At 44.3% G+C, this 23,324-nt stretch overlaps 1 protein-coding gene across 1 annotated transcript; it reads left to right on the forward strand.

Moving 5' to 3' along the window:
• Positions 1–4,734: 4,734 nt before the first annotated feature.
• Positions 4,735–22,289, forward strand: LOC120452231 (pair-rule protein odd-paired). The gene is made up of 3 exons (XM_039636356.2): positions 4,735–6,000; positions 20,290–20,459; positions 20,759–22,289. Exons 1-3 carry the CDS (start codon positions 5,061–5,063, stop codon positions 21,482–21,484), a joined length of 1,836 nt encoding a protein of 611 aa, XP_039492290.1. The 5' UTR covers positions 4,735–5,060; the 3' UTR covers positions 21,485–22,289.
• Positions 22,290–23,324: the final 1,035 nt, after the last annotated feature.

The raw sequence follows: 23,324 nt of genomic DNA on the forward strand, positions 1-23,324 counted from the left end.
TAATATAGGGTGTTTTTTTTAGAGGTATAGAACTTTAAATTGCAATAAAACAACGATGGATTATTCGATTGACATGAATTTTATTGACATGAAAGATAATCTTGTGGCATTACATTTTAAATATGATTTCTGGCATATGACCGCCACGGCTGGCTCGGATGTAGTCCAATCTGGACGTCCAATTTGCAATGACTTTTTCCAACATTTGGCCGTATATCGGCAATAACACGGCGAATGTTGTCTTCCAAATGGTTTAGCGTTTGTGGCTTATCCGCATAGACCAATGACTTTACATAGCCCACAAAAAGTAGTCTAGCGGTGTTAAATCACAAGATCTTGGAGGCTTATGAAAAATCGGGAACAACAGCAATCTCGTTTTGGGCCCATTCGACGAATCTACGCCTTGCTTGATGATCGTTTGGTTTCAATTCTTGCACGAGTTGGATTTTGTAAGCACGCATGACGAATTGCCAAACCAAACTGAGAATAAATCACTTGACAGCTGTTAAATCGGTCGCCATCTTGAACAGTAATGCCAACTTAAAGTTCTATACCTCTAAAAAAAACACCCGTTATATGTGTTAGTATCATATGTATGTAATGTATAGTATGCTAAGAAATAGTTTAGATACAAATTTGCTTGATCAAATATTTTAAATTGGAATTATGCGCTTTTTGCGTGTTTTGTGTTTTTATGATCCTGCCACTAAACGAAAACAGCAATTAGTCTTGCTTCCCTTCATTTGGAGGACATGTCGGGCAAAAAAAAATGCAGCTCAGCCCGAAAAACTGTTTTCCAAAACTTGTCAATCCTTTTTGTTTTTTACAACAAAGTCAGGACATGACCCGTAATGAAAATTAAACTATTTAACCAGAAGTGGTCACCGTAATTGGCTCAAAAGAGTTAAGGCTTGGCCAACTGTAACGCCTACCTAAATCTGAATTCCATACGGGAGAGAGACATACCCATACGGATTCCAAGCTGAACCAAGTCCGGATCCTAGACAGGTAAGAAGAGGTGCTCGGGCTGGACCAACGCCCACCATAACAACTTGACTCGGACAACGGCATAATTTATGCCTGCCAAAAGTGGCTGATGGCCGAGGAAACTTCGGACAAACGGGGACATTCGCAGCCACAATTCAAATGAAAATCCCTACCGGGATGGCTCGTAAATCGCAGATTCCGGCCGGAAAATTGACTGACTGCTTGACTTGGCAGTGGGCCTACCTGCGAATGCAAACTGCGAGCTGGAACTGATCATAAATTCCGTCCAAGGTCTCATGGTTTCCGATCCCGATCGCATTTGTTTTTTGCAGTTCAATGGAAAACGCATTGCGGAAAAAGGATGTGAGCCTGGATAGCGAGAAGGGCCAGACCCTCACCTTGGTGTTTATGGCATGTAAATATTTATAGCTGACATGACCTTGTCGGGCGTGTCCTCCGTTCCGCACTTCTCCCGACACGTACCTTTTTTATGATTCATCCGAAGCCTAACTGCCGTGTCCGCTCGCCGCCGAAATATTTATAGGGCATATAATTTTTCATGATTTTCATTTTCCTTCCTTCGTTCTGGAGATTCTCGAAGCGATTTGTGGGCTGGATGTGGATGTGCTGCCTTGTTCCGGTGTCTTCATGACGTGGTCGTAAAAAAATTGACTTTTCTAAGCTGTCTCAGTTCCCTAATCCCTGTACCCTTCCTAGGCATCGACAGTGTATCACGCCCAGGATTGAGGACTCTGATGTCCTCCCCTTTTTTGAGATTCGCAAGTTTCCTTTTCGGAATTGGCCAAGGTCTTCCTTGTTTTTATTGGGTGTGCTGTTTTATTGGGTGTGCAACGGGAAGTGGGCAGTGGGTGGTTGAGGTTGCGGGTGGAGCGTGCTCACCACGTGCTGGAATGAGAAGGAGGACCTCGTCGATTTTCCATAGTTTTGCAAACTATTTCAAAATTATAACCAGAGACGTTATCCTTACATTCAATGGTATACTCATTTCATCGGATATGAACTGAGGCCCAAGTGGTAATAGACATTTCTTGAAACTAATAACTGATGTGTGTGACAAGGTAATTATGTTTTCATTACACAAATCATTCTTAGATATAGGCTTCATTAAATTTGCAGCATTTATTTTCTGCGGATTTGACAAGAGTAATTAATTTTTATATATTCCTGAATACTATTTACTTCAATTGATTAAAGCAACTTTATCGGCACAATAATAATAAAGGGAAATCATGAGGAAAACCAGTTGGACAGGAAACTCCCACGCTCCCACTTCACTCCTTTGACACCACTCCCTGGGCATTCACTCTGAGTTTCCGGCACGGAACTGGAACTGGAATCTTGAGTCTCGATTCTGGATGTCTGATGCGAAACCCAGGCGAAAGACCAGTACAGTGCTCACCGCTGTGATCGCTGCATGTGCCGAAGGCGTCCACGCCAGGTTACGGTTTTATTTTGATTTCGGCTTCGACTCTGATGATTCCGTGTCCGTTCCCATGACACGAGGCCGTTTCCCCAGGTCAACGCCCACCGGTTGGTTGCCCACTTGGTTGTGGCCAAGCGGATTAGGCGCAGCCGAGGGTTGAGTTCGCTGCTTTTGGGGGTGAAATCTACACGAATATGAATATTAACACGACGAATGGCAAATACCTAAATTAACAACAAGCTATAATAGATTTGGTATATGCAACCTATTTTGACAATGATGGCAGAACATATTTACAATATTTAAAGTCTTTCTGCATTGGAAAGTGGATATTTGGCCTAACCCAAAATGAAGCACTTGAATAACCGACAGCAGAAGCCGCAACCTGCTGGGCAAGCTTGCATTGTGTTTATCTAGGTATTTTAAATTTATAATTTTCGTTTGCTATCCCCCGAGATTGTTTTTCTTTCCGCCACTCCGTTTTTTGGTATTAAGAAGTTTATTCCATTTTCAAGTGGCTCACAAGGCATTATTTATGTGAGTGGAGTGGTTCTATGGCGTGCAATAGAAGTCCACTTCAGCCGATTTCTGACTTCTCCATTTGCAGCCCATCATCTGCTCCTCTGCTCCACCCCTGCGACTCCGTCACCATCTTCCACATCCATCCTCGATGTGGAGCAATGGCTTCATTTCGAGTGACACTTTTCGCTGCAGCTCTGCGGGACTGGGAGCCCCTGGTCTTGCCCTCGTCCCAAAAAGGCATTGGGGTCGGCATGGCACTCGGACGACTGTGGATTGTCGATTGCCGTTTGCCTTTTGCTGATTGCCGCCGAGTTGTTTTGACAATTTAATAGTCGAAACTCGACGACTCTTTATGTCACAATTTGCACCAATACAATATGCGACGTTTTAATTATAAATGAGATTAACTTGACCAAAACAAGGTATTTAGCAAGGAATGACATTAAAACCTTATGTTTAATTTAAAAAAATTCCGAATAAGACTTAGTTTAACCCTGGGTACGTAATGGCACTATTTCTATAAAATTAGAATCTAGTATACCCTTTTACTCTACAAGTAACGGGTATAATAATTGGCAAAAATGAACTATGTTTTAATTGCAATATATTCGGTATCAGTATAAGTATTGATTCTAATTTATCAATTAGAAATTCATGCTTTAATAAATATGTTATAAAAAAATTAATATTAATAAAAATTAATATATTTTATATCTATCCTAGTACAATTTCATATTTTATTATTAGTGTATTGAGAGCTAAATAGATTGGTACTTTTCTGCCCACACTTAAATTAAGTTATCTACAGATAAGAGTTACGGAATTTCTATAATTTTTGGTAATTGGAACTGCTTTTTTGCGTCGCACAGTTTTTGAGTTGTATATAGGAAAACATGAAATATCACAAATCAAATTATTTTGTATACAAATAAATTAAGAGATTTTCGCCTCATCTAGTCGAAATATCACTTTACAGTCTGCCCCCAAAAGCCGCTTTGTTGGGGCTTTTAACACTCAGCGGAATCCAATCAAGTCAATCAAGATTATGTATTGACTCGACTACTGCTTATTGAAAATTCCATAAATTAGCAAATGAAAAACAGAGCGTTTGGCGCTAATGAAATCTCGAACGTCTTTATGGCGCAATCTAAACAAAGCGGCTATACATTTCTGATGTCGGAGCGTGGAATGTGCTTAATATCATTAAAATCAATAAAATAAACAACTAATTTGATAAGCTGACATCTGGGCGATACAAAGTGGCGGGTCATTCGTCTGCCGTGACAATGAGGAGCGGGCTGGAAAATGCATACTCGCAAGCTTTCAATTGGCTACGCGTCGGTCCAATCAGCTTTTGGGACCCCTGCACAGGCGCACGTAGCGCGCAGTCGACCCACCACCCACTGGCCAACCGCAGAGGGTGTTAATTTCCCGAAACCAGTTTGAAGAGCAAGAGGACGCTATGCTCGGGTGGGTTCCAATTGGACTGAGTGCGGAGGGCGCAGACTGTGTACTCTTCTAACCGATTCTCGAGCATGCGAGGAGGCGGCCATTTTCTTGGTGTTTTCTCGCTCGCACCAACAACCCTGGCCTATCCGATAGAGTGGTGGCTTGTGCGAAACACACCATGGTAAGCGTAATTCACCACACGCACGGCATACGGCTGGCCTGCTCGCACTCGTGCTATCCTCAACCTCTAGTCATTTTGCATCGTCAATGGGTCGTTCCCACTCGCACACACGCGATCGGCGCCAGATATTTTCACGAGGCAACAGCAGCGAGTTAGAATTTCAGGAGCATTTCAGTCCTGCTGCGCATCTTGAAACGTCAAGTCTTGGCATTCGGTTAGCGTCAAGTCTTGCTGCGATTCAAACGCCCCCAGAAACGCATCGCGCGCGAGTGCATTACGTAAATAAGTATTAAGTCGCATGCGAAATATTTAAGAGCGAAACAAGCGCACAGTATATACAGCTAAGTGAGGTGACCTCAGTGCGTGATGGGCTCGTATGCCTAGCAAATCACCAGTGCGAATCGAAAACTTGTAGTACAGTTCTTCTTAACTAAATTATAACAAAAAACATACAAACTAGCACCAAACACTGTAACCATGATGATGAACGCCTTCATTGAGCCGGCTCAGCATCACCTAGCTAGCTACGGGCTGCGAATGTCGCCCAACACCACCGCTAGCAACAGCAACACCAACGCGCAGCAACAACAGCAGCAACAGCTCGAGATGACCCAACAGCAGCAGCAGCAACAGCAACAGCATCAGGATCAGGAATCCGCAGCTGCCACGGCTGCAGCCTACCAGAACTCCGGATACGGACATTTTAACAGCTACGCCTCCCGGGACTTTCTGCTGGGCAGGAGAGAGGCCGATTACGGAGTGGCTGGATCCGCCGGACAGGCATCCGCTGCAGCGGACTCCATGCTCTTCTCCGGCTTTCCCGCCCAAGCGGCGGAGCTGGGCTCCGGATTCGGACAGCACCCCTTCCACAGCCACCACCACCACCACCAGATGCGAATGGGCATGGCGGATGCCTACGCCGCCGGCCACCCGTACAACCATCACGGCAACTTCCCGACGGCGGCTGTGCACCACCCAGTCGTGCACCACCCCTCTCACCACGCCATGTCTGCGATGCACCCGGCCGGAGCCGGGGCCTTCCTGCGTTACATGCGCCATCAGCCGGCCTCATCCGCCTCTAGCGTGAAGCAGGAGATGCAGTGCCTCTGGATAGACCCCGACCAGCCGGGCCTGGTGCCCCCGGGCGGCAGAAAGACGTGCAACAAGGTCTTCCACTCGATGCACGAAATTGTGACCCACCTAACCGTTGAGCACGTGGGCGGACCCGAGTGCACCACCCACGCCTGCTTCTGGGTGGGCTGCTCCCGTAACGGACGCCCTTTCAAGGCCAAGTACAAGCTGGTCAACCACATCCGCGTCCACACCGGCGAGAAACCATTCGCCTGCCCGCACCCAGGGTGCGGCAAGGTCTTCGCCCGGAGCGAGAACCTCAAGATCCACAAGCGAACGCATACGGGTAAGTACGGCGGATTCCGGCATTCCGCTCTCTATTCAATCTAGACAATCTACGTTGTACAACACCTAGTGAAATGTAAGCTGCGGTGGAGATGGATTAAATCAACTTATTCACTGCTGTGACTTTCTATAACGACTTTAAGTCTTTAGGTGCAAAGTCTTTAAGTCAGAATTAGTGTTGATTAATGTTGATAAGTACTTAATACTAATAGAAAGTCTAAGCTTTATGCAGATTCTAACCATTTATTATCAGAATAGCACATGGTAGGGCTGGAAATTCTTGATACTCACCTTGTGTAGGTATGGGCATAACCCTTGCCCGACTGGGCAATTCCCGCACGTTGGCGAAGTGGGCGTGTTGCCGCCGGCAAAAGTCGGTGCAACGCCCACTACCTGGCTTAACCCGCCACTGGTCGGTCGGGCCATCTTTTATGACACCTGTATAACCTGCACAACCTGCGTCTAAAGCCCTTCCTCGCCCAGAAAGTCCCTCAAGGGTGTTGTCCTTACGGCAAGGATTACTCTTCGGCTTTAGGTTGACTTCGACTTTTGCTCTTAGTATTTCCCTAAGCCTGCGAACAGCTCTTGACTTTGCATTTTGCTGCAAATGTAGTTTAATAGAAAAATGTAGTTCAGGAACTCCTTGATATTTATACTTTAATTCTTTACTGTGTCTTCAGATGTTTGCATACTTTTTTTTGTCAATTCTTCGATGAAAAAAAATGCTTGAAATTTTCAATCCCGCTAGCTAAGTAACGGGTATCTGATAGTTGAGGAACCGATAAGCACTACATTTTTATTAGGCTTTTCATTATTTTTTTTATGCAAATTCTTAATACATTTTTTTTTTATATCCATCATTAATCATGCATTTTCTCTTTTAAATGTCTCATAGCCTCAACACTTTTTAAAAACGTAATCAGAAACAAGTGGACGTGCTTTAATGCTTTTTGTCAGAGGTTTAAAAATACAATTTATGCGGTATAGTCGTGATCTATGAGAAATCGAACTGTAAAGCCAGAAACGAAGCTTAACTCAAATTAATGACTTTGATTCCAGTGGCTGTTGAGCTTGTTCCATTGAAATTTATGGCTGAGCATGTAGGGCTCATTAGAAGCGGCGAAACACAGCCATTAAAATCAATTAACAAGGGGAAGTTGGGAAATCGGACATGAAATGCGAAAACACAGAACAAAGTTTCGCATAATTGGTGAAAACCGCGCCACTCAATTCAATAAACCTTACAGTAAACATCGATTGGTCCTGGATTATCCTTGACTGGGGCCGGCCTTGGCTTAATAAACTGAAAATTGAAGAAGAGAAAACCATATTCCAAAATATCCAGAAAATGTATATTTTGTTGCTTTAATGTTCGGGCATTTTTTGGTTGCTTTTTCATTTTATTATTTGGTTTTGAGTGTGCTTTAACAGTTTTTTTCTGGGTATTAGTTGGCTGCACAATTCTAAATTGAATTTAAATAAGACATAGGTACCCCTTTTTGCCTCATATTCATAAATCACAAAAATAGCCGCACAAAAAAGCTATTTCTGTAAATCTGTTCGGACAACAGTATTTTCTTTTGCACACTCATCATAAAGTAATTAAAATGTTTCGATTTGATTTTGAGACGCCGCCATATTGTTTTCAATTTCGGAACAATCATGTGGCATTATAATGATCTAAGGGCCGCTGTGAGTCGGTGGCTGGCTGTATGATGATATTTTTGACTAATTTCATATTTCTTTTCTCCGCCGTGATGCAGCAGAAAAGAGCGTTTCAGGGCCCCTGACTGATTTGTGTGTTGTTGTGTGTCTATGATTGGTTGACCTGACTACAAATTGCCGCAGATAGACAGCATATTGATTAGCTTTCAAGTGGCCGGCGCACAACTTCATTACGAATCGGGATCGGGCTGGGATCAGGGCCTTTAACCTTTCCGTGGGACTCTCAGACACTTGAAGTACTATCCGCTGCGCTGCACTGCATAAATCAAAAATTCAATCAGCATCGCTGGCTGAACTAAATGTCCCTTGGCACTGGTACTGGTGTTTGTTTTTATTGCATTGACATCGACACCAGGGAAAACAAACAAACACACAATCTCTAGCACTGTGTTGACACGTGTCAAAACTTCCGTTTGAAATGGCTCGGAAATGCTTCCGAGGCACTTGGCACTTCGTGCTGGCCCTCTCAAAAAAGCCATCAGCCATCGAAGCCCGAAATTGGGGTAACTCTCGCCGGATTACTGGACGCATTCGCACACATTCCACTCCACTCCTCTAGCTTTATTTTATTTGCGCTGCGATTGTTTCTGCGCTGTTCTCTTTGGGTTCCTCGCCATGCTACATTAAGCTTTTGATTTAGATTATGCAAAGGTTATTTACGACCTGGTTTTCACTCCTCGCCGATGGGCGTTGGGGAGTGGGTCGAGCTTAGTGGGATAAGTGGGGGAGTAAAACGGAGCAGGGCAGTCAAGTATGTGTTTATGAATTCGATATCAACAGCCGATATAGATCTGCCCCAAGTGTTGCCACTAAAGCAGCTCGAACTGATCGATCGGCAGAAGTTGACTTTATTGTGAAATAACTCTCAGGCATGGTAAAATTGTTAGTGCTGGTGCATATTCGTTAAGTTAGTGGTAGTTAGGTAGGTAGTTAATGTAATTAATAATTCATAATGTAAGGATTATACAATTAAATATTGTAACATCTGGTAATTGATATTAGCCTATTACTTTTTTTTTTGTCATTTCCTTTTATATTGTGTATTTCCTTCAGCTTAATAATTATTTGTTCTTTTTTATATCTCTTATTTTCAAATTATTTTAAACAGAGATTATATTACTGTGTTTTACCACTAGTTACTAAGTTTTAAAACACATTCGAATCAAACGATATATGAGTAATGTTATAGCTCAGCAACATAAAACCATTTGCTTTATCCTGTGGGAAGATTCCTTTTAGAATCTAGATCTCAATCTGATAAAAACCTCCACGCGACTATGTCTCTTTCTTTGTCTTTTTTTTTTTTTTTTGTTTTTTTTGTTTCTTTCCCATCGTTTCTTCCAGTGACTGCGTTGTGTTAACTTTTGCACTTGTCACCGTCACCATCTGTAATTTTGTCCAGCCTCCTGTCCATCCTGTATCGCCCCGTCCAGCACCAGACTCCGCCCCTGGAACTCGGAAAAAAACCGGCAAACAATCAAGGTTTGTCTGCTCTGTGGCCGTTTTTGTTGTTTGGGACTCTGTTGACCGGCCCGAGGACCGAGAGTCCGTGTGTCTGGATAGATGGCGTTTATCACGCTGTGCGGTTTGCACACATATAGCCATCTTTTACACGATTCTTTCAACTCCACTCCGCTCCGCTCCGCCCGGCGGACCACAAACAACTTTATTCATTAACACCTACAACGGCCACAGGATCCGACTGCCACAAGAGCATTCAACAACTTTGTGGTTAGTTTTTATTCGCAGCCCCTCGATCCACTCTTTCCAAGCTCATTAAGCTGCTGCCGACCACCTCCAAGCTAGCCCATCCAACCTCCCACCGCTCATAGCACACACCTCTGGCTTTCCACGTTTTTCCTCGCTTTTCAAGTGCAACCTCTCACTTCCGCTTCGCCAGTCGCCTTGTTGTTGTGCAATTATGCCGTGGGGCAAAGTTTAGCATTCAACATTGTCCTGGTAGCTGGGACCCTTGTTTGATTAGCTCCCCCTCTCGCCAGGACACCCCTTTCGGCCCCAACTCGGCTCCATTTAATTGAGTGCAAGGGTTTTTATTAATGAGTCTTTTATGGACTTGATTTGCTCTGAACGATGAAGTGAATTATGCAATTTTATACACTTTTACAGAGCTTTGGGGTAACTGTAACTGAGTTTGGAATGATAGTTAATTTACACGTAGAAACTAATAGTAGCTACATGTTATGCGAGTTGTCTGTTTGGTTCTATATAAATCGAGGTATTCTTCAGGACCAACACCCAGATGCATAAAGAACTCCCAAATAATTGGCACTGTTCACTTCTAAATGCATATTTCGCCCGCACGGCGCGGCGCCAATTCAATAATTTTTCAAAACACAAAATTCAACAAAACCAAAGCGCTGGCAAATGTCAATGATTGATGACTTTATTGCGGGTTCAATGGTTTTTACAAAAACACGCAACACACCAAACAGCCTCAGATACAGATACGTATACAGCACAGATACATCGAAGAAAGAGGCAAAATCAGTTTTTATTTTGCGGATAAACTGGGTGTTTTGGCTTCTCGGAATTCGACTGTTGGCAGAACAATGGCCAGCAGGCGAGGAAGAGTCAGCGGGAGGAGTTGGTGAAACAAACCTGCGATGAGCTCGAGCTGATTACCTTAGCATCAGTACCTGGTCGCAGTTTTGGGCCAAACACCAAAATCTCCTGCCTCCTGCCGCCTCCCTCCCGCTGGCCGAGCAACTGACGACTGAAAATCAATTAGCTACGCTCTCTAGGAGCAATTCTCTGGTCTGCTCACCTAATGACGAATGCATTTGAGGCCAGCGAACGTCAAGCGAGGGAAATTCGTCATTTAATTAGCACCACTCCCGCTGGAGACCCTTGTCCCTATCCCTAACAACTGAAACCATCTACAAGGACACCATGTTTGCATTCGTTTCGCTCAATTTGAAGTGTCAAATACCAAACGAGACACACGATCGCAATCTGCTAAAAGTTTGACAAGCTGAAAAGTTCACTCCTTGCCTTTTGGAGAATTTTGGTGCCAGAAACAAAAGTGTATAAATTTTTGGTGTGGTCTAAGCTTTTGACAGCTGAATGTTGGCAAAGTTGGTCAATAAATCGACTGGACAGAGAGATAGACACTAGACCGAAACTTTCTGGTGCTAACAAAAATTATGAGCATCTTTGTTTTAGAATGACTTTTGAACTTGTTCACAGTTGTAGCCTATGCTTGTTTCGAATGCTTTTGCTAGGTACTTGGACCGATTTATTGAGTTATACTGCTTCAGAACTGGAAACAAGTAAGTGTTTCAAGGCTCCTTATGTGATCTATATTGCAGCTCGCACATGCATATTACACATCACATCAATGGTAGCTGAGCATACGCACCAGTACCCGTTCTAATTAGTGACAACCCCCGATTCGGAATCCCTTTGTGGCATGGCACCCTAACAAGGAACTAACAATGCTAGTTGTTCCACATCCACCCGTCACGCTCCTGAGCAGGAGGGGTTGCTTTGCATCCTCTCTATTTTCCATGCATTTTCCAAATGTCAAAACAGTTTTGTATGCGTACGAGTATGTATAAATGTATATACTCTCCCCTGCCTGCCCGCCCAAGAGCCGGAATTATAATTTCATTTACCAAAATGCGAGAGACGTAAAAAACGGGCGCATTAGCGCGGCAGGGGTTGTCCTGTGCTCCCAACCCTTTGGCAGTGTCATTGTTTCGCTCTTGCATTCCAATCTATTAGTTATATTTGTTAAGTAGCCATTTTGCTGGGCTGTTGTGTAATAACTGGGTAGCACAGCTAGCCCTCGGATCCAACCATGGCTGGTGGATGGTCGGACGTAAGCTGCTTACCCCGTCTAGTTAATAAATGAGGCTTACCAATGATAAATTCCTTCTCCCAATTTTCTTTCTTTAATTTTGGCAAGTTTTCGTTCCAATTTCTAAGCCCTGGTCACGCCCACCGTGTCATTAGAAGTCGCGCTCAAATTAATTAAATTCCTCACCCGAAAGGAGCCAAAAGTAGCCACGTACCAGACTCCATTCGCATTCCAGCGGATCCCCGAAAGAGAGGCCATCAGATCCCAGATAGAGACGGAGCCCGACTCGAAGTAAGAATACAATTTCAACGCATAAAGAACTGATCAGCAGCAGACAAACCATAAAATTAAACTGTCATCTTGCATATTTTTTATATCTGCACACGTTTGGGTTGAGCTACAGGTAGGAGATGGAGCCCTGGACTTGAACTGGGTTTCGATCTGGGACTGGCACCCGGCACCCGGGACCCGAGATACGAGACCCGAAACCCAGTACTCCGTATTCTGTTTCTGTTTCTGCGTCTGTTTTTTTTGATTCTGACTTTCGAGAATTATGGAAAAGTAAAGCCTGACTAATCCTCTAAATCGCGCCAAAGGCCCCGCGCGCTTGCCCCACTTGTATAAATTAGCTGATGGGAAAAACGAAACGAAATCATTATTCATGTGGGCAAAAATGTTAAACAGCCCAGAGAGCAGAGACAGCGAGGCAACTGGCAGCACAACCAGGATTTTTGTGCGGTCCTGGGTATTTCGGCTTTTGCCGAAACTGTGCGCTTATGGTTATGACTTGGTTTGGCTATTTGTAGTCTTAATAAAATCGCAAGAAATATAGACAACTGCGCAATTTACAAGGAATCCACCTATTCCACCAGCCAGCGTATGTACTCTTTGTAATCAGAGTATAGCACCCAAATATAAGTCCCATTATTTACGCTTAGAAAAAAACAATGTACCAAAAATTACGATCGCTGAACAAACTGCTATAAGCGCGCTTGTCAAATCAGCTTAGGTCCACATATTTGCATATTTGTTGCCTTTGGGACATTTTCGGATCGTTTGTCGCAGCCGTTCAGCCGAATTTGTACCACTCGAACGCCTCCAAGTTGCCAAGGCGCACAGAATGTGATTGTTTAACCCAAAAAGCCGCAGGCAGAGTAACAGCCTCGCCGGGCACGCAATTTATTGTAAAAACATTGTCAGTTGTAATTAGAGGCAGCATTTACACAAAGTTTGTGTGACACCGCCTGTCAGCCGGAACGACAGCGCACTGAGTTCTTGGCTAATATTACAACCGCCAACACCAAAAATATCTAATGGCATAATGGAGCCATGGACTCAGTGACGCTTTGCCGACGGCTACTGTAAAAATATGTGTATTGCGGACAACTGTGCCGACTCCCGATACTCGGATTTGCGTTCCCGTTCTCAGCATGATCGAATTTCCTTGCAGCCTTGCAGGACTCAGCCGAGTGTAAGCCACCGGGATCTGGGCCACTGCGATGTGATACTTTCCCCTCGACTTCAAGTATTCGGATCAATGCGAATTCATTGCTATTTGCCCCGAAATGTGGATGTGCTTCGTTACTCGAGTGTTGCGAACACAAATGCAATTTTAGTTGATGTTTTGATGTGTTCATTAGGCAGTATCGATAAGATATACGGCGGTGGTAAAGTGCGAAGGGTCTTGAAGAACGTGCGATTGAGACGTTTATGACGTGAGGTGAACGTTTTTCAGGATAATTCAGGTTAACTTACTCCCTGTGTTATATGGGGGCTTAACTTATTATCTCATGCATTGGCAAAGTAGTCTATCGTAACCACTTGGCTCACGCCACTGACTCCAATTCGGCAAGAACGTCTCCCAACCTAATTTCAATCACTTCTCATTGACTGGCTTTATCAGCACACGAATCTTGTTAGAATTGACAACATTTAAACTTGAACAAGCCATTTGAGATAAGGAATCCGAATTCGAAACAGAAACCGAAACCACACCGAAGGCTCATCCTCTTCCAGTTGCCGGAGTTGTCACATCGCATATCCCAGCGATGACAATCTCGATGACATTTTAATTTCTGACAAGCAACCAAAGAGATTTTCTACTTGATGAAACCTGAAAAAACAAACAAACAGAAGGGGATCAGGGTACGAGGAGAAGGGTGAGTGGGTTGAGAAGATTAAGATCTTAAAGAGCGCTAAACAGCAAAAATCAGGCCGAGGAGATACGAAACAGATATAGACACCGATCCGTGACCGAGTCGAGACAAAGCGACACCTCTCATCCTTGAGAGCGTCGGCCATGCCGCCCTTTCTTCAGGATTTGGGACTTCCACTTCTGCTTCAGTGGGGGCACTTCCTCTGCTTCCTTTTTGCAGCATTTTCACCGCGTAAGCAGTTCATTCATCAGCAGTTCGCTTGGCATGCACATCAGCTGCTCCTTAAACTAATCCCGGCCCGATGCTTCTTTGTCAACTGGTGCGACTAGAGTTACCATTTTCTCCAAGGCACTCATTTGCGCTCTTCATTTCAGCTATGCAGTTTCGCCCTTGTTTGTAAGCAGTTTGGGTTCAGACAATGGGCTTATTGCTACTTTTGCTTATTGTTTCGCTTCGCTTCGTTTCTCATTCGAGTGTTGTTTGAGCCCATGAATCCAAAAAGATACTTGGCTAAATAGAAACCGAACCAGTCAATTATGTCTATGCTATGTCCTAGCTGGTTAGTCTTGCCCTGCGCCACGAGAACTTTACTTCCCATTTGAACAGTATCAACTTGGTTAGCAGTTTCCAAAATTCGGTCATTTACCAGTTGAACTAGCATTGCAAATGCTGCAACTGCTTAACTACACTTATTCCAAACTTTACTTTACTACACCCCCTTAGCTTTTGCTCAAATGGGCGAGCAAAAAACACACCCCGGCATGAATTCAGTCCGCAGATAGACAACTAGAAAGCTATTACTAAAACAATGACAGAAACAGCCTTGCTGAACACGAGTACAAGACCAAACACGGCCAGCTCGTCTGGCTCTAGCGCAGGCTTTGGTTTCTCCTTCTGCGGGCTATGTTTTTTTTCTGGCCCCAGCCAATGGAGCAAATTTTCGACAAGTTTGCCATGCAACTAACGCCTCTAACGTTTTCGAGGTGTGTGTGCGCACAGAGAGATGTATGCAAATGCCAGATTTTGAGTGTGTATTCCTATTCCTACCCACATGGGAGTGCGGCTTGCATCTAATGCATTCAAGCTGCACATTCGACTGGAGCAGACGGAAAAACTTTTCCAGACCTGGCTGACTCAGACGTGTGTGCGTCTGGCGTCTGCATGTGGCAGCCTTGTGTAATAACAAAAATTTGTTCACAAAACACAATTTTCGAGTCGAGCACTGAACATAAGGTTTTCATGCTCTTGATTCATTGAAAATTTGTAGGACTAATGTAGGACTAAAAAACCAAGCTAAGGATACGGAAGGCAAGCCAGTTGTGGTTATAGTGTATGACGGCTAAGCCTCCTTTGCATTTCCCTGTACGCCTGCCTTCTCTTCCTCACTAATATCCAATGCTATATCCTCTCATTTTCTCATTAAGCACAGGCCGCCAACGAAGTGAAAAATTCGGTGTGTTTTTGTTTTGAAACATTCTCCTAAAGAATCAGGGGAAGTGACTAGAAAAACCGCAGGATAACCCAGAGGCTTCGATAACCCAGTCCAGCAACTGACCCCAGTGTCAATTATTAACGTATCACTTGACAGCAAACGGCAATGTAGCAAAGCTGCCAGCAAATAGAGAAAATTATGTGAGGACCGAGCTGCTTAGCCCAGCTCGGAGTTGGGGTATTCATAGGCATTGGTGTCGTCGGGGAGGGACGCAGAAATCATAAATCATGACCGAATTCACTCAACGATGGTTTTTGTCAAACAAACAATGGACCGACTGTTTGGTAGACCAGACCCATAGGTAACTTCTCTGCCCGAGGGGTGCACATCCTCATCCGCATTCACGACAATGATAATGATAATGATAATACTCGCCCCGATGATGAGCCTGCGCCTGAGGATTTTGCATTTGGCCGTTGACAAGCGGCATTCATTGCACTTAAATTATGATTTTATTATTATTATTATGGAATGGAGCGGAATTGTTGGCCATTAATTTGGTCATCAAATGCAGGCAACTATTATAAATATTCAAAGTAAGCGGTGTGTGGGAAAATACTGGGATGCTTTGGATGCCTGGGATGGATGATTAGGCGACAGGGAAATGTGGATGCCCAGATAACTAGTGAAATAATCAATCCTGGCGACCACGAGCTACTGTCAAAGGCCACCTGCTTATGAAAAACCCTTATACTATCAGTATCGTTGAATCCAAGCAATATTCATATCAATATTCGCTGCCCCCTAGTAACCCCCTAGTTAAAAGTGAGACCAAAGGGGGATCGATGGACAATTGCCCATTGAAATGTAAACCGCCAGGAAATCGGGGTTTGGCTTTTCCGGCTTTAGCCGTAGGAACAAAAGGAGCATAGCGGTGAAAAAAAGAAGCGACAGCAGCGGAAAAAATGTGCTGCAAATAAACAAACAGATACAGATACAACCCAAACACAAACACAAACACTGATATAAATACAGATACAGATACACAATGAGCTCAGGATTTCAAATCCGAGGAGTGTCAACAACCCAGGCGAAGGGGGGAGAAAAGGACGACGACGGCGACGCAGAGCGGCAGGCAAAAAGTAGCAATTTTGTTATTGTATTGTTAGATAATAATAATCATATCGCATTGCATGCTGTTGACACATGAGCGATGATGATGCTCATCCCTCGGCTTCACTGGCCCTAGCTCCCTCCCTTTCTGGCGCACTCTTTGTTACGTAAAAGAGGGCGATGGTAAGGGCGTCGGCCAGGATCTCTCTACCATTGTTCCCTTGGAGGACTGAGGACTGAGGACTGAGGAGTGCTGAGAGGTCCTTAAGCAGGCAATAAATATTTACCAGGGCAATTATTTAGCGGCAATTAAGACAGAGGTGCGCGATGGAAGAGCTCTGGAATCACTCTGTTTAGCGTTTTTTGCGCATCGCTTTTAATAAATTCCACTTCGAAATGCCTTTAATAAGCGACTGTCACTTTGACGTGCAAAAAATATGTTTTATTTGAGCTGTGTGTATTTTTAATTTCATCTGTTGTTTGTTGCTGTAAATTAAAAACCTGATTCACTCCAATTAATCAACGACTGTCAATGATGCGTAATTTGCATCGCCTGGTTAGCAGCGATCACGTCCAGAAGCAGGGTATTGTTCGAGTATATGCACATATGTACATATGTATGTATGTTGCTTCCTCATGACAAGTCTGGGTATTTCTGGTACTTGTTGTACTTACGAAATTTGCTGTTGTGGAATGGCTATTTCGAAGGAAATTTGTTCAAATAATTTCGTACGCACATTACGCCTTAAGACGTATCTAATGCATATTATACGGCCTGTTAACTTTTCGAGCTATTTGTTGTTGTCATTACCATCCATACATAATTTAATAGGATCCAAGCAAATCTTCGAGCCTAAATGGAATCAGTTTGGCAAAACTCATTTCAGTTTTTCCTCTTCTGCGCTTACTACGGCCCAAAACATCAGAGAGCCCCATTAAGCGTCGAAAAAGAAACAACGCCCCATAATAGCACCAACAACAACAACCATTTCAGACGGAAATGGGGTTGGGCGGGTGAAAGAGCGGGGGAAAATGGGGGAGGAAAGGCCGTCGGCTCGGCACTCGTCTGCAAATGACAGCCAGCTTTGCAGCAGTTACATAAAGCCAAAACATGTGACATATACACCGACAAACAATGCGGTACATATATTATATATATACACATATATTTGTCCATATACAACTTTCTTGGCTTAACCCACGCACACACAGCCACAAGCGCACACTCACTTACACACACACATCTGCAGGGAGGAGATTACAAAGCAACCCCAAAAATATAAGAACCACCCCAAAAAAACAGCCAAACAACTTTGCAGCTGTACACAAAACGCCATGACAGGCAGTCTGTGCCGATTCCAATCGTTCCGACCGCGCCACATTTTTTCCTTTTTTCCCGTTTTAAAGGAAATTAACCATTTTGGGGCTTTCCGCGGAAAAGAAAAGGAGAGCAGCAGCAGCAGCTCCCGCTAAATATGCAAATCACAAGGCAGCCGGCCTATTTTGCCGCTACGCCTACATTATATATGTCCGGAGACTTTGCCATCGGATTTACTTTATTGAAATATTTAAATAAGATTGTCGATGCGCACAGCCTAACTGGGATTTGCCGGCGGAAGGAGGGTCTTTCGGGAGGGGGCCCACTGTACTTATGGCGCCTTGCCAGGACCGAAAAGGGTGTGCCAATGATGTCTTTCATGTCGCCCCGTCGGAAGGGGAAGTCGGGAAACGTCGTCTGAAATTGACATTTTATAAGTGGGCGACGATATTTCGGTTATTTTGCCGTGGACCGAGCCATCGCAATCGGACGGGGAAACTTAAAGCAATAAAACATATTTAAATTCCACTTTTAATGCCCGCCAGTTCGCAGTGAAATGTGAAAATTATGCGTATCCTGCACTGCACTTAGCCGGGACCCAAACCCTTTAATGTCCTTGGCCGCAGCGCGTGCCGCATTCAGCCGTCTCCCCCGCTGAGTTTAGACCGCAGCGCTCCAGGAGATAGATATGTGGATATGAGGACTTGTTCTGCTTTCTGCTTTCCGCGCTCCCCGTTCCGTGTTCAGTCGGGATATGGGATATGGCCTCAGTCGGGCACCGATGCGCCGCTGGGTTCCCCGAAAATAAGGTGATAAGACTGATAACACGAATAGGAGCCCAGCGGGTTGGCGGAACCGAGTCAGCTGCCTGTCCCATTTATGACTAATTAGCGTTCGTAGATAGCGTTTCCCACCGCCACCTGATAGTCGCGTGTGTTGTGTTGATTGCGGAGAGAAAAAGTGTAACGCCCTTATCAGTTTGATAAGATTTTACGCTCTTGTGAGTATCTTCAGGATCATATTAACTATATCTAAATAACTTTTGGATATTATGCTTTAAGACTTCAAAATCGTAATTTTCTTGATGTAACCGGCGCATAACAATTTTTCTGGCGCCACATTCCGTTTGAACTCAATCAAAAAGCACATCGAAATGCATTCGTCTCGCCTGTTCTGCCTTTGGGCCCTTGGGACATGTCAAAATAACTGAGTTCCCAATGGCAGTTTCGTAATGTTTATTTATGAGTTTTACATTTTGACAAATTAATAGAAAAGACAATAACAATCACAACATCACACAGCATTCAAATCGAAGAGCGTTTGTCCGATTTCTGTTTATTTACACACAAGTGTGTAGCTCTGACGTATTACGAGCCCCAAAATAAAAAGCATATTCAAATGCGGATAATAAAGCACATAAATTAGTATTAAATTACACAAAACGAAATACGAATGCGAGAAAAGAGCTGAAACTTGTTGAGCCCGAGCTGGCTGCGAAGTCGCCGCTGGATGTCTTTTGAAAGGCGGGCTCACAAAACCCTACCCCGAAACCCCACCTGGAGCCCAGCTGGCAGCTTTTCTTTAACCCTCTACTGCCCCCGCCCCCATCCCACGGCGATTGTCCGCTTTAAGCTCGAGGTGTGAAAATGTTCGATGATTGTCATCGTGAGCGGATCCGCGTGGGTTTATTTGCGGGCGATGGGGAACGAGGGTCTGAGCCGCTTAGCTTCAATTGTCATAAAGCTTGTGGTGCATGTAATGACCGCTTATCTGCGACATAAATGTCATATGCTAAGTGGACTTATCCGGAGATACGTATACGTACACGTACGTATACGTATTGTTTTGTACGTATTTCACCCGTCTTCTTTATGGGCTTCAAATGGCGCTTAATGTGGCAAGTGATTAAAGTTTATAGGGGAGGCAGAGAATTACAGGCAGAAATTTACCGAAAGACTATAAGACTATGTATGTATATTTAGATTTGAAATAGAGGCTCCATTGGTAATTTCCCTGAGTTCTCTGCCAAATTTTGAGTTAATGCGTATTATTTATGTTCAGTCCAGATTTAATCTCTATTCCTCGCCGTCATGATTCCGGCTATCCCACCTCCACCTCCGTCAAAAATAATTTTCTAATAAGCCATAAAATATCACTTCGGGCCAAAGGGGGAATTTTCTTGTCTCTTCGATTGTAAAGGTGTTGCGCATAGCAATCAACTAATAACGATAACCTGGTGACCTTCTTCTTCCTCTTACCCTTGCCGCTTTGTTCTTGTGCATCACAAGGAAGAGAGGGACGCAGGGGCAGGGTCACATAACAAAAAGGACAATCGGCATCGGCACAGGTGAAATTCGTGGACGGGTCGCAGGGTCGGGATGCCTCGAACAATGGGCCCCTTGATCCCGCATAATTTATATGATTTTTCCCCAGTTGTATATCTTGTGTTTTGCTATTGTTTTCTCTGTAAATATGTTGGACTTTCGGGTTTTCCCACCTTTATTAAATTGTGTGTGTGCAGGACAGTTCATAAAAATTGTGAGCCCATAAATGGTCATCGTCTTTTCGATGCTGTGCTCTCCCTGCTGCTATTAATTATTTTATGCGTGTCACATAAATAATATTCTTTATTGCTACAGAACAACAAGTATATGTATATAGTTTAAGAACCGTATTTTTTTCCACTCAAACTGATTGAAACGTCTGTTTTTCCTGCCTACTTTTAGGCGAGAAGCCCTTCAAGTGCGAGCACGAGGGCTGTGATCGCCGCTTCGCCAACTCCTCGGACCGCAAGAAGCACTCCCACGTCCACACATCGGACAAGCCCTACAATTGCCGGATCAATGGCTGTGATAAGTCCTACACGCATCCCTCTTCGCTGCGGAAGCACATGAAGGTAAGTTGAGCTCGTCTGAATCACTCTTCAGGACTCCTAGGTTTCAAGATCATATTCAAGATCTTCAGTATCGAATTTGGTCTCTGAACAATGCGAAAATGTTCTTTTTGATGAAATGTAATGAGCATAATTAAATGGAGCTAACCAAACCAAATGTTGAATAAGCTCTTATCTTAACCTATCTAGAAAAATGTTGAACTAGATTAGTGAGATTTTGATTATTATACAAAAACAACTAAAGCTTTTAAGACACTTTTTGACGCCAACTAACTCCCGCTTATTTCATCATTTCCCGCCAGGTGCATGGCAACGTGGATGAGAAGAGTCCATCACACGGCTACGACAGCGAGGGCGAGGAGAGCTCCAGCTCGAGCATCATCACTGGTGGAGCCCAGACGCCGCCCTCGACCCGCATGGATGGAAGTGCAGGAAGCAGCAGCGGGGTGAGCAGTCTGAGTGGCGGAAGCGGCATCAAATCCTCTCCGCACTCGATTAAGTCGGAGCCCAATCCGATGCACAGCGTCCACCTGGGCGCCTCGAGCAGTGGTAGCAGCAGCACCGCCAGCAGCAGTGCCTCCCACTTGCTGCAGCAGCAGCAACAGCAGCAACAGCAGCAACAGCAACAGCAGCAGCACCAGCAGCAGCACCAGCACCAGCAGCAGTCACAGCAGCAGCAGCTGCCCACCCATCCCAGCGACCCGAAGTCCTCGCCCGCCCTCCAACTGATGGCCGCTTCCGCCTCCGCCTACCTGCCACCACCGCTGGGACCTCCGCCGTCGCACCACCACCACCCCCATCACCACCAGGCGGCGCCATCTCCGGGTGGAGCGGCCGCCTCCGCCTCCATGCTGCACCACAACCACCACCTACTGTATCACCCGGCGGCCCAGCACCACCCACCCAGCGACTGGTACCACACGACGGCGCCGAGCGGCAGTGCGGAGGCCATGAACCCGCTGAACCACTTCGGGCACCACCACCACCACCACCACCTGATGCACCCCGGCGCAGCGACGGCGTATTGAGAGTGGGAGAACTGGTGGCCCGAGGAGCCGCCACCTCCGCCGCCCGCCCAACCGGTGGCCACGCCCACCACCATTGCTGGGGCAACTGGACCAGCCCAAGGAAGTCTGGAGGAGTCGGCCTCCTCGCTAGACTGGATTTGCTGCCAGCGACTGCAGAACCTGGCCCTTGTGGCGCAATGTGAAAACCAAATATTTCTGAAAGTTGAAGAGAGCTCTTTGAACTTTTTACCTGATAATTGAAAATTTGCTGTTAAACCGAAAGTCGAATGCTCTCCCTTTGATTCGTCTCTGAGCATGACTATTATGTATTTTAAATATTACCATTCAAAATAAGATGTTCGATCGATATATTGACTAATTTCTTGCTATTTAACTGTTATGTAAACTTAAACATAGTTTTCCAGTTGCAGAACAAAACAATTTACAAATAACGATCTTCGACTTAATCTTACTGTAAATGTATAAACTATGAGGTAATTATCGCATACATGTAAAAACGCACTCGTAACCTTAACTTTAAACCAAGTTACTTAAGCATATTGATTACCTAGCCGTTAAGACTTAGCTAATTTTTTGCCAAATTACCTTTCATTCTCATCATCCCCTCCTATCCACCAGCTTTCTAGTACAAAAATCGCTAACCAATACACTGCAAAACATTGAAGGGATTGAAAGCTTCGTCGCATATACGTACATACATTTTTGGCCTTAGATTTTCTCCAGCTTAAGTACGCAGAATACATTTAAACGTTATCACAGAAACCAACAACAAAAACCACAAAAACAAACATGCAAAATAAACTGAAAAAAACCCTATAAACAAGTATGTTGTAATTATTTTTGGAAGGTCGTGGTGACCTCAGAGGTCATTTTTAGGATTCCACTGTTATATATTTCTGCATTGACTGAAAATTTTAAGGAGTTTTAGAGTTGTGAGAGAAATCTCTAGGCTACCAGTCCACAAATACTATATCGGCAGTCCTATACCGACAACTTTGTTCTGTACACTTTGTACTTTGTTTATCTAAAAACTCGCATTGAATTATACAAATAGAATTATTTTTCAAGTTCAAACCTCTAAACTCCAACTCATCGATGCCATCGAATGCATAGTTTGGCTAACACTTCAGTTAAATAAATTCGATTTTCTGCTCCGACTGGAAACAAATTTCGAAACCTTGGACTGATTTCCGCCTCAATTGATATGGTTCCCACACGCTGGCCGCTTCACTCCGTTTGTCTAAAGTGCATTTAGTTAGTTTGACGCATTTTTCACGGACCTTCCAGCCGATTGGGATTGTATCAGATACTTTGTCATAAGTATTTACACCTAAAGTTTGTTTATTCGTTTTGATTGGTTCAGCGGAGGCTGGCAAACGAAATTTAAGTGTGTGATGAGCCGATCAAGTTTTCAGGGGCTTGGCTAAGCTATTAAATTTGCACAATAAAAACAGAGGGCTTTCAAAATAAATTATGGGCAGTGGGCAGGGAAAAGTGTCTAAATTGAAATTATTTCTGGAGAGAAGAACGTGATTTATTTCCAAAACTTTAACGCGGGAAACTTTGACTGATTTCAGTTGATGAAAGGGCCGTCAAATACTCGCCACGGTTATTTAGCCGCCGAGGGGGGGGCAAAGAATAAAACGATTTATGTTTTTTTAATTAACCCAACAATTTGTTACGTGCCTCAAACGAACTCGGTCGCACATACACACATCTGCAGAGTGTCTAGGAGAGCGGAGTGGTCGGGGCCGTAACGAAATCATATTTTGATTTATTGAATAGAAATCGATTGGATTAATCGAAAGAAATTATATTGCAGCGGCCGGCTGTCGTCGAA

Source organism: Drosophila santomea, chromosome 3R (assembly GCF_016746245.2).
Source record: "Drosophila santomea strain STO CAGO 1482 chromosome 3R, Prin_Dsan_1.1, whole genome shotgun sequence".
NCBI lineage: Eukaryota > Metazoa > Arthropoda > Insecta > Diptera > Drosophilidae > Drosophila > Drosophila santomea.

Coding starts and splice junctions, on each gene's coding strand:
- LOC120452231 (XM_039636356.2), top strand. CDS start 5,061: ATGATGATGAACGCCTTCATTGAGCCGGCTCAGCATCACCTAGCTAGC. Junction 6,001..20,289: donor CCACAAGCGAACGCATACGG/GTAAGTACGGCG, acceptor GCCTACTTTTAG/GCGAGAAGCCCTTCAAGTGC. Junction 20,460..20,758: donor CGCTGCGGAAGCACATGAAG/GTAAGTTGAGCT, acceptor ATTTCCCGCCAG/GTGCATGGCAACGTGGATGA.